The 20,206-nt window shown below is 37.2% G+C and overlaps 1 protein-coding gene across 1 annotated transcript in view; it reads right to left on the reverse strand.

The window, feature by feature from the left end:
* Positions 1–20,206, reverse strand: part of Dcc (DCC netrin 1 receptor) — a 1,083,530-nt gene that overhangs the window by 41,565 nt on the left and 1,021,759 nt on the right. The window contains exons 25-26 of the mRNA XM_021150630.3: positions 18,147–18,263; positions 2,392–2,553 (exon numbers count right to left, since the gene is read on the reverse strand). Of these exons, the coding sequence (XP_021006289.1) occupies positions 2,392–2,553; positions 18,147–18,263 (279 nt within the window). The remainder of the gene's footprint in view (positions 1–2,391; positions 2,554–18,146; positions 18,264–20,206) is intronic.

Below are 20,206 nucleotides of genomic sequence, written 5' to 3' on the forward strand. Positions count from 1 at the left end.
GTCTCCTGGGGCAGCAGCTTATAATAAACGGCAGTTTATTATAAGAGTGGTTCTGCAGTTATACAGATGGGATTATTTGTCCATCAATCTGGAAATGTGTGGAATGTAAATGTTATTACTGGGCCTCCCCTTTCCTTACAGAAGTCCTGCTTTGCTTATGACTTCAGAAACAATCAGGCTTCGGGGGTGGGGTTATAGCATTTCCTGACTTAAGAATTTCCAGGATTTTAAGAGAGCTATAAAGAAGTGGAACCTCCACACTTGACCACATTAGCTTTATATTTCCCTGTATGCCCTTCTTTGATCCTCAAGGGCACTAATAAGGCAGTTCTACCCAGAGCCATGGAGTGTTTTCTGCTTGAGGGAGAATAGGGGTGTTTAGTGTTCTGCAAGGCCTGTAGAAACCAATATCAAAGAGCTGGATGTTAACCATCATTGACAGCGACTTAGAGAATATTTTGTTTTCTAGCAAAGGGAACATTTATTCATCCTTTTTCTTTTCCAGGCAATTGCTGGAAGCACATTTGATGTTACTTCTTTTGAATTGCGTGTATTTTGTTGAGAACGACTTGCTGAACGAATGAACATATACATTTTAAAGCAAGGTATAAACCATGGCCAGGGATAGAATTTTCACTGCCTGGTGATTTGGATGAAGTTCAAAAATGATACAGGAGGAATTTGCTAAGAAAGCATTGTTTACATAAGCATGCAATTGTGCAATTGTGCTGGTAGATTATTTCCTATTATACTATAGGATTGCCTTCATTTGCTAAATCCCATTGCTCGAGGACAAAACGAACTCTGTTAAAGAGTGTGAATGTTTTGAGTGATTAACTAACTTCTAATGTACTTCATTATTTGGTGTTTACAGAAAAACAGGTGGAAGGCACAGAAGACTGCCATATAGACCCTGGATTCACACGTCTGTCCTCATTACCAAAATAGAGTTGAGAAGAGGAAATTTCTTTTAGTCATAGACAAAAACAAAACAAAACATTTCTTAATATCTGCATTTTTCATTAAAATTAAACTTTTGAATATTCATCCCAAGATTCAATAAGAGACAAAGTCACATGCTACACTAATTCAAGAGAAAAGGAGGGGGGGCTTGGGGCAGGTGAGATGAATACATTTGTAGAGCATGCTTACAAAAATTGGAAACAAAGGGAATAGTTGGTCAGAAGAAATACTTTCTAGTAAGAAAAGCACTGAGCTTTGATTGGCGCCAGCCATGCCAGAAGGACCAGAGCAAAGCTGTGCCACAGATGCCTCTTCAATGTCCCTTCAAAGTCCTAAGATACAGGCAGAATAAAAAGAGTGCAGTAGAATATCATCAAATGAAGGGAGTTCAGTTCAGGAACAAAGAAGGGACTTGTGGGCTTGGGTTTTATTTTAAAGTAGACTCCCATGCGTAGCTGTTTTGAAATTTAGAACTTTCTAGCTGCTGGGCTTCCCGCATGCCTCCCACCTTCCTCCTGTTCCTGTGATTTTGGAGTTTTTTCTCCCCTGAGATTCGGCACACAACTCTATTTGCTAGATGTGATGTGCAGCGAGAGAAGGGAAATGAATCTAATTCTCGCCTGGCAGATTTTTGATGCCTTTTAATTCTAACCTTGCTACATTTGGACGATTTATGATTTCTTAGAGCTGCCCCTGTTGAGTTGGGAAAAATATAGCTTACCTCACGAAGATATTTTATTGCTGTGCTATCATATCTATTACAAAACCTCCGCTTGCACATGAGCTGCTGAGTCACCTGTTCTTAACTAAGAGATGAAAGCCATAAAATCGATTTAAAGATGCTGTGCTCAAAGGAGGGGAGAGGAATCAAATGGCATGGGAGAAATCACCTCATGGATATGAAAGGAAGCTTTGCTCTTCCTCTGTTCTTGCTCTCTCTAATAAATGGCATTTTGTTCTAGCATCCACTCCCCTCCAAAACTTGAAAAAGTCCTGCTTAAACAATTAAAAAAAATGCTAGGGACTCATCAAGTATTTGTTCACTGGGACTAGATAGAGGTTTTTTAAATTTAACTAACAGATACTAGACAAAATGTTCTGAAAAACAACCCTTGATTTATAACTTCCTGGTTAGCAGGGTATTGTTTTGAAACATCTACTACCTCATTGTGTAAAGGAGCCATATGCTCTTTATTGCCCGCCAGACACATTTATCTGTGCTGTCTGCTGTGGAAAGGGTCCTAGGGAATTCACTAACAAACTGTTGCTAGGATCTGAGTGTTCAATGTGTTGAGCAGGAAAATTCCTGTACCAGGGTCACAGGCAATGAGTCTTTCCAAAGAATAAGAAGACCAAAAATGATACACGGAGGTGACGTTGCTGTCATGATAACATTTGTCATGATAAAATGGAAAGAAAATGCATTACACTGAGTTCTTCCTGCTCCAAAACCTCGGTCCACAGACAGTGTTGGGAATGGTACTGGCCGGAGAGTGAACTGTGGATGCGGGTATCCACATGTGGGAGATGGGAGGATTCCTGGATACTGGGCACTTTCTAGTGTTGGTACAGGGATGGCACTCACAACAGCTGCAAAAGAAAAAAAATAGTTATATTTTTAAAAAAAATCCATGTATTCTCCTGGCAAACATTAAAGGAAATGAATAAGTTTTTAAAAGTTTAATATTCTCCATGGTATCACCGACATTCTCTTAATACTTTCTGGAAACTTCCTTCTTGCTGGAGAACAGAAAGTTTCCTTTTAAAACACCCCATTATGGCCCATCTCCTTCCAGCTTGAAAATTGCCATGGCTCTGAGAAAATGATTAAGTTATAGTAGAGGCACCCCATACTCCAGCATTTGTATCAGGGATTTTGTATTTGCCTTTCTTCCAAGGAGAAACAAGGAACAAAATAAATGTTAGGCTGTTGCGCACTTACAGGGGGTTGGGAAATGTGATTTGATCCTGGAAATGAATGTATGGCTGTCCAGAGGCTTAATGCACACACATAATCTCAAGGGCACTCTCTGTCCCCATAACCAGGGTTTATCTTTAGGCAAAATCCTTGTAACACTCAAAGTTAGCCAGATGAGTGCACAGTATATAAAGGTAACTGAATGTGACCTGAAAGTAACCAGCAGTGAATTTATTCTGACTGAAACCCACAGAAAAGCACTTGTGCCATGTCTTGATATTGAGAGAGTCTTGTTCAGTTTCATTGTTCAAAGGGTATACAACTGTATTATTCCATGATATATTTATTACACTTATAGTAAAGCTTAATATTTAATCATTGAGTTTACCTTATAAAGCAGTGAGTATTTGGCAATCATTGATTATCAAAAAGCATGGACTTTATTTAAGCCAGCTATTGGAATGGTTTGTTTGGGTAGCAAATGAAAAAGAAATAAATAGGAAGGACCTGACTGCTGCTAGGGGAGGTGGCAGAGGTCTAGTGTAAACGGGAGAGCATGTCCAGCTGAAAACACGTCTTGGAACTTCAGAGTGAACAAACCTCAAGCTGAGCCCTGCGAGAAAATGGGAGAGGGCAGCCTAAAAGCCAGGTGGGTAAAGAGTAAATGGAAGTTTCCCCTTGGCCAAATAATTAAAATTGCTGGATTATATAAGGACAGTCAACTGGGGAAGAGCAGCCCTACCCAGCCCTGGGATGGAGAAATTTAGGGTAGGGGCAAGGTATAACAGGCAGGAGGGCTCTGTAACAGCTAGGGATGGAGGAATGGAGGGAAAACCTGGCAGCCAGGGTACATTAAATAGGTACCTCAGCCATTTGTCTAGGGCTTAAGATCTAACAGGTAGTATGTTCCAGTCTGTAATATTAAAGTTCCCCTTTTTTTTCTTTTTTGAGACAGAGTTTCTCTGTGTAGCCCTGGCTGTCCTGGAACCAGTCTGGCCTCGAACTCAGAAATCTGCCTGCCTCTGCTTCCCAAGTGTTGGGATTAAAGGTGTGCGCCACCACTGCCCGGTAAGTTACCTTCTTTTTACAAAGGATTATTTAGTTACATTGTAATGACATCTCTGGATTTATGGGCCTATTTTTGCACATTTCCCAAAGGGAAGACTTTTCTTTTTATTAAAATTACATTCTTCACTTTATTAATAATGTCACTACAATAGGAACAATTTTTAGTATACTACTAAGCCACTGGACAGAAAAGTTTTCAGGTCTATTGATATATGCTTCCTTATTCCTGGTCCAGTTAACATTCATGTATCTTCTAGAAGGTGCAAACATAAATAACTTGTATAAATAACAATTTATCATAGTCAGGAAGTTTCTACAACTGATTTTCAACCAAAATAAAGGAAGACTACATCTAGATATGAATGACAGACTACAGAAAAGGCTCTGGGTAAGAATTCACCCAGAGTGCATTCTTCATGTGCTTTTGAAGGTGTTTAGATTGAATGACTGAAAAAAAAATATATGTAGTTATATGTAGATTAGTCATAGTTCAGGGTTTATGTCAACATAAGGAAAACATTGAGATACAATTGGTATCACTAGTATTATGCATACTTGGATGTGTGTGTGTGTGTGTGTGTGTAAAACTGTAGATGAAGTAGCCTCTTTTATGTCATTAGTAATGAAATTCCAATAAAACTTAAACTTTCTAATAGCAAAATGAAAAGCCTAATTGTAACGTTAATGCCAAAAAATTAAAAAAAAAAAACAAATCAAAACCCCCAGCAAGAACAACTGTAACAGTTAAAACTTAGAACAGAGACTCAGGAGAGATGTAAGTATAAAAAAAATCATAATTTATAGCTATTAAATACTTCAAAAATGGATGATCAGTAAGAGGTGCAGATGGGGGAATAACTCAGTTTTCTTTAAGGGGCTGTCCACTGTCAGTACAACCACACTCCAGTGAGTATATGGACAACACAAATTAAACTGTCCTCCTTCTCCTCCTCCTCCTCCTCCTCCTCCCCCTCTTCCTCCTCCTCCTCTTTCTTTCTTTCTTTCTTTCTTTCTTTCTTTCTTTCTTTCTTTCTTTCTTTCTTTCTCTCTCTCTCTCTTTTTCTCTTCCTTCCTTCCTTCCTTCCTTCCTTCCTTCCTTCCTTCCTCTTCCTCTTCTGCTTCCTCTTCCTCTTCTTTCTCCTTCTCCCTTTCCTCTTCCTTTTCTTCTTCTTCCTCGTCCTCTTTTGTGAAGCAGGGGAGATCAGAAGGGTAGTTGGGCAGGCTTGGGAGTACTGGGAAGTGATGATACGGTTTGGATATACGATGTGAAATTCCCAAATAATCAATAAAAATATTGCTGGAATTAAAGAGGCCCTAAATCTCAGAAATTAGTGATGTTTTCATACGATTTGGGGGCAGTAGGGAATTTGAGATATTCAATCAAGGATAAAGCTTCATAATACAAAGCCTTGCAAAAAGGGCAGCCCTGCCATGCATTCCAGGAAGGATGGTGGTGAAGAGTGAATCAATAGCAATTTTATGCAGAAGTTCAAGTTGTACCAAAGCTGTAAAATGCAAACGAGGGGCTGGAGAGATGGCTCAGTGGTTAAAAGCACTGGCTACTCTTCTAGAGAACTAGCATTCGATCTTTAGCACCCACATGGCAGCTCACACCTGCCTGTAACTCCAGTCCTAAGGGATCTGACATGCTCACACAGATATATGTCCAGGTAAAATACCAATGCACATAAAATTTTAAAAAAATGAATAAACATTGAATTGTTTCTTTAAAAAATGGAGAGGCAAAAATGCACCAGCTTTCTAAATTATTTTAGAAAGAGCTTTAAAAAGCATTTGAGAATAATGAATGGCAATGTCTCCATAAACTTTCTGCATAAATTTGTGATTGTAGAAAACACACATGCTGACAGTTACAGAAAAAGGCAAACTTTTAAAATGAACTTTAAAACTTTAAACAAAGAACAAGATTAAAGCCAGATGGAAGCCCCAAGAATTACCCATATATTAACAATGGAAAGTTATAATTTTGTTATTCTTTGTGTATCTCAAGAAATAGTAATGGAAAAAGCCTCATTTATTCAGATGAGTCATAAAAGAACTTTCTAGTCTGTTATTTGTATTTTTGATATTTGAACCCATTGAAGAAGTTTGAGGTCACAAGTCATATTACTTCATGTCTTTGAGTGAACAGTTACCATAGTAATACTACTGCTCATAACACCAGTAAAAAACAGAACGAAGGCATTTGTGAACAAAACAAACATAAAAGAATATGAAATCTCATTACATGGTTCAAAATCTTACTGTTTGAAGCAGTTAATTTGGTTCTTTTGATCTGATTGATCAATCAGACAGTCATTGATCAGCCATTCAATCTGATTGGTGGCTTATAGTTAATTTGCATTGACTATTTTTATTTATATGTTATTGTTGCACCAATCATCTTTGATACAGGTAAGACCCCTCCCTTCAACTGTACATAACTTCTAAACAATGTTATGCCAGGGCCTAGCAAACACAGAAGTGGATGCTCACAGTCAGCTATTGGATGGATCACAGGGCTCCCAATGGAGAAGCTAGAGAAAGTACCCAAGGAGTTAAAGGGATATGCAACCCTATAGGGGGAACAACATGATGAACTAACCAGTACCCCGGAGCTCTTGTCTCTAGCTGCATATGTATTGAAAGATGGCCTAGTAGGCCATCACTGGAAAGAGAGGCCCATTGGACTTGCAAACTTTATATGCCCCAATACAGGGGAATGCCAGGGCCAAAAGAATGGGAATGGGTGGGTAGGGAAGGAGGGGGGGTATGGGGGACTTTTGTGATAGCATTGGAAATGTAATTGAGGAAAATATGTAATAAAAATATTAAAAAAAATTAGAAAGCACAGGCAAACAAAAACAAAAAAATAAAAATAAAAACCCTGTGATGACTCCTCCCCCCCAAAAAAAGATTATTATAATTCTATCAATAACTTTATGAATCATTATCTAATGCCTCATTTGAAAGAAGAGATTTATAAAGATCTTCTGGTATGAGAACAAATAAATACATAGAGAAATTAAAAGAAATCAACAAGCTATAGTATCTTTGTAGGGAAATTGAGACAACCAATGAGAGACTGAGATTATGTTCCAACCCCTCAGGCCTTTATGGCCCAAGATGTTTGCTTTTCATTTAGGCGCACTATGGTAGAAAATTTTTACAAACATGAAAAGTTTTGACAAATAATACATTTATTGTGTTTTTACATGTCAAAAATGCTTATTGTCTTAATTCCTGATATAGCCAAAGACGTTTAGTAAATCACAGCTTTGGTTTTAAGATATTTTGACCATTGATTAATTTTTTGAAAATATTTTAAAAAATGATTTATTGTATTCTATTTGTGTGCACATCATTGTGTAGGTATGTGTAGAAGAGTGCTGTTCTCTCTCAATAGACAGAAGCCAGAGTGTCAGATTCCCCCTTGAACTATAGTTATTATAGAACTCTGTGAATCACACAATGTGTAAGTGCTGGGAGATGAGCTTACATCCTTTGCACTATAAATTTTTCACTGTGGATCTGACACCTTAGCTCCTATGGCTTATCCGTGAAGACACCAGAAGTTGTTGACATTTATTTGTAAGACAATTAGTACAAAATCATCACCCTAGCGGGGACCTGGAGTTCTGCATTCATAATGACATCTACTCAGGAAGCTGAGATCGGAGGACCTTAAGTTTGAGGACAGTCTGGACTACGGAATGCAATCGAAACCATCCCAGCCAACTTAGTGGAATCTTGTTTCAAAATAAAAAGGGAGGACCAGGATGAAGTGGAAATTTTTAGTTTCTTTGGACACTCAGTTGTGTCATGTGTTGTTTTTTTCTGGAAACTGTCTTATGGGAGGATGTTTTGTTGAGACCAGACACATGGTGCTTTTCTGGAAGCTGCCTGGAAAAGGACATGTGATGTTTTACTGGAGCAGATACTTGAGGGGGCATATAATGTTTGGAAAGTGTATAAGTACCACGCAACAGTGGACGATGCTGTGGTATTGGTTCACCTTTCTTTGTGTGTTGATCATCATTTGTTGTGACTTCATAGGGAGAAACTCACAAAATAACTTCTCATAATATTCCACAAGCTTCTTGCCACATCCTTACACTTTGGGTCAATTGGCAGACGCTCTCAGTGTCTTCTGGATCAATCTGCCATTGCTGATTCGTGAATGATGTTTATGAGAGGCTTGGGTTACCACTGCTGATTTCTGTGAACTAAACTGCTGGTATCCTAACAGCAAAGATCAGAATCACCCCAAAACAACTATTTCTAAACAGGTCCACATCCCTCTTTGTCCTATTAACCTTTTCCTTCCACTATCTCTGAAGGATGATGGGCTAGAAGGCACGCTAAAGCATTTAAGAACCATTATTAAAGTAGCTTGGGAAAAATCTAAGCTTACACTGGGGCTATATAGCTCAATGGTAGTATGCTTGTCTAGCATGAAAGAAATACCTGGGTTAAATTAATTAATACCTTAATGTGTCTTGTTTGGTGTGTGTGTACGTGTGTGTGTGTGTGTGTGTAGACCATATGAACCTAATATACGTTGAATAAAATATCATTTACTGAAGTTTCTTTCATTCTTTTACCATAAAAATATTAGCTTTCAGAGACAGAAGCATATGTGCATTTGTACACACACACACGTACATACTCTCTCACACACAGGGACACACAGCATTTTTAGTATTCACTAGACTATTTATGTACAACAGCTCAAGGAGCAATACTATCTTTCAGTTTCAATAAATCTCCACTCTGTGGCCAAATATGACAAGAAGTCTCTTCTGACACAGCTTGCTGGCAATTGAATTTATGTGTGACACTGATGCACGGGGAGTTTTCAAGTAGAAATTTCCTCAGCAAATACATAGCTCCATGAACAGGCACTGTGGCATTTGGGAACTTTTACAACCACCTTAAAAATGTTATCACTAAGTGAAACCTACAGGAACTCTACTGTGAAGACTTGAATTTAGTGCTGTAAGTTTTAAGAACCAAATCTTCTCTAGATATTTCTCAACATGATACATGACTGAATTGAGAGGTTTGTTTAAGGAGAACAGGGGGGAAATAAAACAGTAAAAATAATATGTTCGAGTGAAACTATTTCTCCTGCTGCCTCTTTTGATGATAACGTGTCTGCAATGACCTATATATAATCTGGAAGATTTGAACATTTAGTGTTGATTGTCCTATAGTAAGTATTCTAACCTATCTCTGATGCTCAGATTTTCATTGATAAAAACATATCACAACTGGCCCTTGCCTGCATACTCTCCAGTGCCTGCTTTGCAGTTAGACTAAACCTTCTGTCAAAAGGCCAAATCTTTGAGTTCAACTATCTGGGTTCAGTGCTTAGGTTTGTCTCCTGTTAGTGGACCTTACAGGCCATGCCTAAGGTGGTACCTGACATCCCTGCTCTGTGATACCTTCCTTCAGCTTCTTCTGTGATTTATCCCAGGTTGGTCTATGACTATGAGAATTGTGGGAGTTGGCATTTTAGCCAAGACTAGGCTAAAAAGATTTTTATCTCTCTTCCATTCTTGCACATTCACCCACCTTTTCTTGGTCATCATAGACAGCACTGGGCATGCAAGGCAAGTGCCATGATGTCTTTAGGTGATGCTGGCCAAATTATGAAGGAAATGGCATAGAGGTGCAGAGTTGGGACTCAGCCCAAATGTCTGTGAGAAATTTTGTAAGATAGCTTATGATTCTGAGCCAGAAGCATTTACTTTAAATGTTCTTGCTTCCTGGCACTCAGAAACAATAGATAAAATAAGTGAATAATATTTTATGGAGATAAATTTGATAATATATGATATATGATAATATGTATATGATAATAAGTATATGATAATAGTATGTGATAACATATGATATATATGATAATTATATATTATATATCATACTATATAATATATGATAATAGTATATGATAATAAGTCAACAAGTGAAACATTTAAGATATGCTGGGTTCCTCATTTGTAAAATGGAGAGTTTATCAGTGTTAACAGTCAAGTTCAATTGTCACGGTCACGAGGACTGTTGACGCTGCTGTTTGAACCTGAAGGGCTTATGACGGCGTGTGACTTTGAGAGCAGAAGGAAAAGTAGTTTTCCTTGTGGATGAGAAATACCAGAACAAGGATGACAGAATGATTTTTGGATTCAAGTTGTGGAGGTTTCATTTCCGAGCTAAGAGAAGACCATTTGTCTTGCTAGTTGTGGCTGGCACACTCTTAGTGCATGTGAGACACGATACACAAGATGAGGTGTGCTGTGCATTCTACAGTTACTGCCTGCCACAGCACGTGCAGAGATGCATTCACATCATAGTGTATGTGGTATCTGAATGTAATCGAAGCCCCCTACTATCTCCTCAACCTTTATGTTCTTCTATTAGGAATCTCATCTGAGGTCTTTTTTGTTGCAATGCAGCTCTATAACCCACAAATGTCTAATAGTTGTGAATTTATAAATATACATAGGATGGGGATTAATATGGAGAAATATAATAACTATAAAATTATACAGAAAAGAAAAGACTTCATTTCTTTTAAATATCTCAGAACCTGGGTTATTTATCTTGCTCTAGATGACTCCTTCTCTATGTCTAACTGTAGATAGAGACCTTTAGTGATACTGTAGCTAGACCAATAGAACTCCACTTTGGAAAAATCTTATTTTTCCTTGAAGCTATATTTCACTTTTCAAGTTTCTTCAGTTCACTCTTAGTGAATTCTGCAGACAACTGATGATGGGAGTCTCTTGGTGAAGGTTCCAGAAAGCTAAGATTCAATAAGTAGCCCTTAAGCTATCATAAAAGTAAACTGTAGTCCCTTACTTGCTTGATTCTTTTGACCATATTCTACACTATATTTCCGAGCTATCCTTTTTATATTAAAGGTTGCTTTGTATTATGTTCTCTTATCAGATACTTATATTAGAAGTAGAAGAAAATGAAAAAAAGAGGATTTTATCCAACAAACTACCTTATATTAATACAATTAGAGTTGTATTACTTATGTGATGTTGCAGGTCATGTGCTACACTCTTCCTATAGTCCCCTCTATTCCAAAGTTTAGAGAGGAAAGTGAGCTGGAGATGACCACACATACAGTTACAAAAATTGTGCATACAGTTCTAGAGCTGTAAAGAGACTCCCGCCAAACAACAGAAGCTAAGTACCTTTTCATCACTTCTTGATCCCAGTATGCATCAAAGACTATTAGCGTTAAAGTGCAGAAGGCCATCTCCAGCTTAGCACCATTTGGGATACCTCTAGAGGATAATTCCAACTCACCCAAGACCTTCATTAAGCAGTATCGCAAACTTCACTTCTTCCTTACCATAGTCTCACAAGCCCTCACTCTCACTAGTATTATTCAGGAAAGTCTTCACTGATCCACCCCCTGTCTTCTCATTCTATAGTAACAGCCTGTCTACAGGAAAACCCAGCACATGACTTGATTTGGCTCTGTAACTGCTTTTATTGCAGAAAAAAAAACAATGGCATTAAAATACTACTTTAGCTACTGTAATAATTGTTGCCTTTAGCCTACACCTAATGGGCAAAACCAGAATACTGGTGAGCCAGACCATTTGGACTATTGACAAAGTTTCCACAATGTCATCAGGGTTCTTTGCTGACAAATGTTTGGAGGCTCATATGGAACAATGAAAAGCAAAGTATTTCAACCCACAGGTGTAATCTTGATGAACCAGTAGAGATTGCTCACCCACTAAATAAAATGCAACTCTCTTTTACTTTTAAATATCTTAAACATAACATCAGATTAATTTATATTTTTCTAACAAGCAATTCTTTTTGCCACAGTGGTATGGTAGTTTGAATGATAAATTCTCCTCTTAAGATTAGATATTTGGTTTTCAATTTCAGGGCTCATTGGGGGAGGCTATGGGAGACCCTTTAGGAGGTGGAGTTATGTTGGAGGAAGTATGTCATAGGGGTGAAAGTTCATAGTCTTGCCATACTTCCACAGGTGCCTGTTTCAGCAGACATACTTGGCTACTATTATGCTCTCGCTCTCTCTCTCTCTCTCTCTCTCTCTCTCTCTCTCTCTCTCTCTCTCTCTCAGCAAACCAATCAACTCTTTTTTTTTATATGTTACTTTTTGTAATGGGGTTTTATAAAAACAATCTATAACTACTTAACATGGTAAGAAATGTGAATAAAAAAGACAAGTAACCTCAGAAAAACAAGATATCCTAAGCAGAACAACAGCCATATTGATATATATATCTAGAAATTAAAATAATGCTATAGTTTTAGTTTATATATAACTTGGTAACAGAGTTTAGACCTCAACAAAACCAAGTAAATGCAGAGGGGCTATCAGAAAATTTTATATTCTGTACTGCATGAATTCATAAATCTACTAAGGTACAACTTATAAATTTTAGCATTATAAGGTTACCTAATATATTTGTTAACCACAATAGATGTATTTAGGATATTTTATTTATCAGATGCTTATGAATTTATTCTAGAACGGACTATGGTCACATATTGAAATAATTACCTTTTATTTGGTATAATTTCACCAAGGCATAATTTTCAAGGAACAAGTAGTGATTCGATGTGAAAATATTTTTAAAAATAAATACCCTGTTGTATCGTGTTTTCTTACTGCAGTATAAACTATGTATGGAAAAGCTGGGCTACACTAATCATAGTGGTTCACAACTCTCTAAAGTGAAATATCTAGTAATTGCCATCAAGAGCAAGAGAGAGAGCATCAGCCATAGTGTGTGCATCTTCATTCTTTATAGTCACTCATAAACTTTCTTCAATACTGACTGCCTTGGGGAGGTCTAAGACCAAAGATCACTTTATTTGGCCTTTAAATTTTATAAAAATAAACCATACAAATCTATTACTATTCTGTTTATGTCTTCAAAAACATTATGTCATTGAGATGCTCCATATAGTCTTATCACTTCATTTATTTATTTTATGGCTGCATGTTATTGTGTGTTATGAGTATATTATACTGTACTTGTTCATGGAAACAAAGATTGGCTACAGCTGAATATGGTCTTTGATAAATATACTTTGAATTTATCCAAAATTACCTTATTTATACTTATCTACAAAGATAGAATGTATCCAAGAATGGACTAATTGGGCCAGGATATTATAGTAAAACTTTAAATCACTTAGTAGATTGAAAATAGGTACATGAAATATTAGAAAGTTAAAATAATAGCAAAGTCAGTTTTGCATCATTGTGAGGGCCAATTAACACAAATTAAAATACTACAAAATATTAGTCGCATTAGTCAGAAAGACACTGAAAACTCTAGATGAGAATATTAAGCAGATACCACTGGACAAAGTGAGCAGAGGACTGGCACCATATTTATAAACCTGATATGATACTTTCAAAACAATTGAAAACAAAGGAAGGTTTTACAAAGAGGTGGATACACTTTAAAAAGAGGTGGACAGTGCCAAGCATGAAAGCCACCTTTATCTGGGAAGAAGCCCTACACCCTCGAGAGTCACCATTTATAGAAAGAATCATGTACCAGAGACAGGCTCTCAAGCAGGCCAAGGCTCTTTTCCCTGTGTGAGGCCATGATAATACTTAAGAGCAAATGAAATCAAAATTAGCAAGCTTTTACCATGCGAATGGCAATCAAATGTTCTCTATATTTACTAATCTCATTTGATGTTTCTTCCTTTACAAACCCATTTACTCATAGTCTGAAACAATACTAACTGGCTTTACTATACTGGAAAATATGTCAGATGCTCTCTCAATTCTTGATAAAAATCAGCCCTCAAACACAAACCTTACACACACAAGTGGAACATCCTTTTAATTTATGTATATATCCATTCATTTATTTGACAACATATTTACTGAGTACTGATTTTTTTACAAGGTACTAAGCTATACAATGTGTGACTATGAAGATGAACTAGCTACGTTGCATACATATCACAAAATAACTCACAAGGTATTACAGAAGAGAGAATTTTGACTTGAATACCTAAGCATATGAGGCAGCAGTCCATGTAATAAATGCCACAAAGTGTTATAAACACTGCTATTCAAATATGAAAAAGTGAGCCATCATTTCTACTTAAGTAACTTTCAAGGCATTTATCACATCATCCATGTCTGCTCTGGTGTTTGAAAGCACATAAAACTTTGTTGGGTGTAGCTCTTTACTGAGTTATTTTTAAAGGATAGAGGGAAGGAGCACATGGATATGAACTACTAAACAGTCTTCCTTGGCAAGAGCTGAGGTCTAACAGTTAGGAACCATCTTTGATCTAATACATTCGTGAGTTTGAAGCACTGTGTTTGGTTATTTTGTTTGTTTGCTGGTTTACTATGAAGAAAACAGTCAATAGTACATGATAACCTGTTGAATAAGGCACATATATATGGATCTAATTGTCTCTAAACTTTCTGAAATACAGTTATGGTTTTAGAAGTAATGCCTTCAAATAGAAGTTTCTTATTAACAATTAGATCTCTAGAAAATGACAGCTACACAGACTATTACCCTGTGTAGTAGAAATTATATAAGAATGAAGATACTGGATTAATGAAGTATTGCAGCTAGGAGAACAGTAACAACCAGACAGTGAATTCCTAATTCAGTCCTAACTCTGACTAATTACTTAGCTGTATAAACTAGTTACTTAATCTCTCTGATCCTTAGTTCTCTTATCAGTGCATCAGGCATAATGGTAACTAGGGCTAATCATTTTTATATTCATTTTAAAGACAACATACATCTTTGGTTTCGTATATATGCTTCAAAATCATGAGGACTTGAGTTTGGGACAAAGCACCCACATAACAGTCCTGGTATAGTACACGGATACACACACACACATGCACACACACACATGTACCTGAGATGGTATATGTTGCTGCCTAATGTGTATAAAGGAGGGGTTCATGTTGTAGTGGAGTACAGAGATAAATGTACAGAGGTGAAGTCAGAGATAAATACAGAGGCCTGACCATATGGAGCTTTGTGGAACATTATAAAGTGTTGTTCTATATGTATTCAGGTGTATGGTGATTTAATATGGATATTGGAACACTGTTGCATAGATAACTACCCAGAAGATAAACAACTAAACAGAGAGAGAGAGAGAGAGAGAGAGAGAGAGAGAGAGAGGGGAATTTTAAGCATCTTGTAATAGACTATAAATTAAGTGAGAGAAGCAGCTTAGTGAAGAAAAAGGTGAAATCAGACAAATACAATGAAAGTAGGAGGTGCATATAGCAAAATATTGAATTTAAAATGTGAGAATATCAGGATAAATTAACAAAAGGGAATAGAGCAACATCTTGGAGGTAAAGAACATTTGCTTCAAAATTATGAGGACCAGAGTTTGGGACACAACTCCCACATAAGAATCCTGGTATCCTACAAACACCTATAATTCCAGATTTGAAGCATTTAATACTCCTTTCTGGCCTCTGTACATAACACATATAGAGATTGATACATGTATGAATAAACACAAATTTAAAAATATCAAAAAACAAAAAAAATCAAACAAAATAGAAAAATTAAATTAGTGTTTCTGGTGAGAGCAGAGGATGGACCGTGATGGCATTTCTGGAATTCAGAAAATAAACCTGCTCCACAACCAGTTCCATAGATGAAAAAGGGAATTATGGGAAGCTGCTGTTACAGATTCAATCACAGCTAAGGTACCAATTTGATATCTGCAGAAGCTGAGTGGACAGTAGATAAGAAAGTTCATGTGGACTCTGGGAAGGGATAACGATGGAGATAGAATTTAGGATCATCAGCATTTACATCGTATAATGGCCATGGATGTTATCTTCTAGTTACTGTCATGGATAAAGGCAGCTGCCCTAAGAAGGAGCCCTAGCTCACTCTGAGTCTTCGAAGTCAGGAAGGAGAAGCAGGATGGTGAACAGGAACAGCCAATAGGAAGGAGAAAAGGAAGTAGTCATGTTGCAAATCAAGGGGGAAAGCATCTCTCTATGTCTCTGTCTCTCTCTCCCTCTCTGTGTGGGTACGTGTGTGTGTGTGTGTGTGTGTGTGTGTGTGTGTGTGTGTATGTGTGTGTGTGTGCCTGTGTGTATGCATGTGTGCTCCACCTCTCTCTCTCTCTCTCTCTCTCTCTCTCTCTCTTCCTCCCACCATACCAAGGAACTCAATCCACATTTAGCTGAAAGTTGATTACTTATTAAGATGGCATAGATAGACTGACAACAATGGCCAGAGTGATAGTTTAAGTGAGAACTATTCTTCAAAGGCTTAGGTATTTGAATACTTGGTCACCAGTTGGTGGTACTGTTCAAGAAACTTAAGGAGTTGGCCGTACTGGGCAAAGCATGTCACTAGGGAGCAGTTTGAGGGTTCATACATTCTTTCTGCTTCCAGTTCTCTCTCTCTGTCATCTCTCCACTTCCTATTCTTTCCACATGCTGCTGTAACTTGCTGGCTACTATGGACTCTCCCCTTGGAAGGATAAGCTCAAATATACTCATCCTTCTGAAAGTTGCTTCTTGTCCTGATGTTTGATTATAATAAAAGAAACTATACAGCTACCTTGGTTTCAAGATGGAGCAAATATGAAAGCAAAATCAAAGCTACCATCAGAAAGTAGAAAAAGAGAATGCTTTTTATATGTTCTATGCAATTGAGTACTGGAGTTTTATTTGGTGTAAAAATGACCCTAAATGATTGATTTAAAACAGGGATTAGGTCAGATTGTAGGTGTTTGCATGCTTATTGCAAAGAAGAGTAAGGAGGAAATGTGATGTTGGAGCATGGGAAAGAGAGAACCATAGTTAAGTTCATACAAAAGCAATGGGGTTAGCAACATGATCATCATATGGTAGCATACACACACCAACTGGATTTGTTGCAACAACAAGAGTGTCATTTTCTAAACACTTTTTCTCCTAGTGATGTAAGACTAAAGACAATGGTGGTGATAACTATTACTTCCTCTCTCAGAGTTTGCTGTTGGTGTTTGAAGCCCAAGTTCTATTGCCTGCTAGGCAAATGCTCTGAACTGTACTCCTAATTTCAAGGAAATATTATTAGTGAAGAAGGTATTGAACTCTGAAAAAGTGTGTCATTCATTTTATTGAGTAAAATGAATGGTAACCCTAGCCTTGTGGTCAAAAGTACCCAGGAGGCAGCTTGGTATTATTCTCCAGATACATTCCATTCATAGGGACTGGAATACTAATTGGTAGAGTTACTAACTTAATGATGGTTGAATTTTTGTTTTTTTTTTCAAGTGAATACTGGTGGGATGGAGAAGCAAAGCAGATGAGGTAGAAAATGGAACAAAACAAAGGAACCATGAGGACTATGGGAGATGGGGTGCAGAGGGATTATGAGAGAGTTTACAAATTGTCAATCCCATGTGCATAGAAGAAATGTTGGCTGGGGCAATAAAATAAGTTAGCAAAAACAAAAAACAAACAAACAAAAAAAAACCAAAAAAACAACTAATATGAAGATAGAAAAGGTGATAGAAACAGACACCAAGCATTGGTTTAGTGTGATGTGGAATTGATGAATTGACATGGGAAGGAGCCAAGATCATTGTAGGTACCATAAAGAACTAACAGTTCAGGGAATCAGATGGATTATCTACGTGAACAGTGTAATTACCAAGATTGATCATGGAGGTAATTGGAATGGAAGTGATCCCCAGATGCTAATTTCTTCAGTGAATGTAGGAGGGAGGCAGAAACCTCCACCAAGGAGAGCCAGTAAGAGAATGTCTGATACCACTCGATTTAATTGAGCTCAGTTGTGCAAGCATGAAAACTTGACCTACTAGAGCAGGAAAAATTTAGCTGTGATGATGTTGATGTTGATAGAATCAGATCAATGTCCTCAATGCCCATTTTGAATTTTTTAAATCAGAAATTCATATTATTACAAATAACTTCTTGAATTGTAGCCATCTGTTTGCTAACAATGAGTATCTAAAGATATTATTACATACTAAAGACCATTACTGATCATTATAAATGACATGACTTGTAAAAATCTTCAGTTGTTATTTGCCTGTAATCATACCATAAAAGGAAATTATTTCTGATGATTTGGTATTTATAAAAAACAGTGCAAACTGAAAGCCTTTTAATTGTTTTCTACCTTTGGTACCAAGTTATACTGACCAGGATTACTGGACTGGGCCTCCATGGGAATCATGAGCTTGGCCCTGGTGGCCCTGCGTGCTGCCAGGGACCGCTCCAGAGTGGACATGGAGCTTCCTGCGTCTTCAGTGTCCTGACCTAAAAAGTAAGTAAATTAACAATGATAAAATCATTAATAATAAATTCCAAAGAAATACAGCTTTCTCTAAGTTAAAAAAAAAGTCTCTATATAAGTGATTTGATTTTACACTTAAAGGACACTATGCCCCAGGAAATCTCTTAAATTTAAGGAGCATGATGTAATAGCAGCATAAAAATAGTAGAAAGAACAAAGCTAGTGGTGTTATCACATGTCACCCCAAAGTATAACTCGGAGCCATAGTAAGTAAAACTATCTGGTATGTTGGTGTTGGCAGAATAACAAACATGTAGAATAGAATACATGGCCCAGAAATAAACCCACACAATTACAGCCACATAGTTTTCAACAAAATTGCCAAGGATTTGTCTTGGAGGATAGGGTCACACCTAAAAAAATTGTAGGAAATATTGGAAAAGAAAGTACCTATCTTCCGTAGAAATGTGATATCTAAGGATAGATGAAAAATCAGTGTCACACTGACACATATTTAAAGGTAAAAATTCTCTGAATCTATTAACAGACAAAAAACCTCTATGATAAAGAAATTTATGAAAATTCATAGTCAAATCAGCAAAATCTATGCCAGATACATTGCTGATGTACTCCTTAAAACTAGAGACAATAACAGTAGTGTATTGGCTAGTTTTGTGTCAACTTGACACAGCTGGAGTTATCACAGAGAAAGGCGCTTCAGTTGAGGAAATGCCTTCAGGAGATCTAACTGTAAGGCATTTTCTCAATTAGTGATCAAGGAGGAAAGGCCCCTTGTGGGTGGGACCATCTCTGGGCTGGTAATCTTGATTCTATAAGAGAGCAGGCTGAGCAAGCCAGGGGAAGCAAGCCAGTAAAGAACACCCCTCCATGGCCTTTGCATCAGCTCCTGCTCCCTGACCTGCTTGAGTTCCAGTCCTGACTTCCTTGTTGATGAACAGCAGTGTGGAATTGTAAGCCGAATAAACCCTTTCCTCCCCAACTTGCTTCTTGGTGATGATGTTTGTGCAGGAATAGAAACCCTGACTAAGGCAAGTAGTTTTGAAGGCAGTGAGACTATAGCAACCTAGGCCAAGTACAGTGGTGTACCACTGTGAATGGCAGTGGGATTTCCATAGCTTACAGTTCTCAGATGCTATAAGACATAAGTGACAAAACTTTCAAGTCTCAGATGAGCTGCTGATGCAGAAGTTATCTGCAGAGCGTCACCAGTAAATGTGCTTCAAGAATAATGGTAAAGTCAGGTTATTTTCTGACAATACAAAATGAAAAGGAATTTCCTCTTTAGCACTTTCAGCCTGGTGGAATGGCAGCTCATTTTCTGTAAATCAATATAAATAATACGAGGTACTTCGGAAATGGAAGCACAATATCAATAGGAAATATATAAAATAAATGCAATTGTTTCCTGATGTTTATTATTCAAAATAATGTTTAGTAACTGGAAATGAAAACCAGAATAGTATCTACTACTATATGTATTAGTTCTCGAAAACAAACAAATAAATAAACAACAAATAAATAAATAATGAAGGAAAATGTAATTCTAGATTCAGCTAAGGAACTCTTTCTATAGTTTTCAGATGGACCCTTTACTACTGTTAATTGCCTGTGATTTTATATTTCTGATTCTGCAGCGACATTTTAATTCTAGGGATGAGCCATTTAGAATTGTATTTACCTATTGAGAACTCTACCAAAGTCTTTCCGCTACAATTTTTGACACATAGATATTTTTGCTGTTTTGTCCTGTGTAGCTTTCTGCCACTGTAACAAATACCCTCAGACAATGAACTTACAGACAGAAAAGTTAACAGTTTTAAGCTTTGGAAGTTTGAGTTTGTAATTAAATTCCCTGTTGCTTTTAGATTCTGGAGAGGCAGCACATCATTTCTGAAATGGGAGAGGTGGGGAGTCCTCCACTTAGCCCTGGAAAGCATTTCTCTAA

Source organism: Mus caroli, unplaced genomic scaffold, assembly GCF_978045245.1.
Source record: "Mus caroli unplaced genomic scaffold, Mus_caroli_1 scaffold_19, whole genome shotgun sequence".
Classification (NCBI taxonomy): domain Eukaryota; kingdom Metazoa; phylum Chordata; class Mammalia; order Rodentia; family Muridae; genus Mus; species Mus caroli.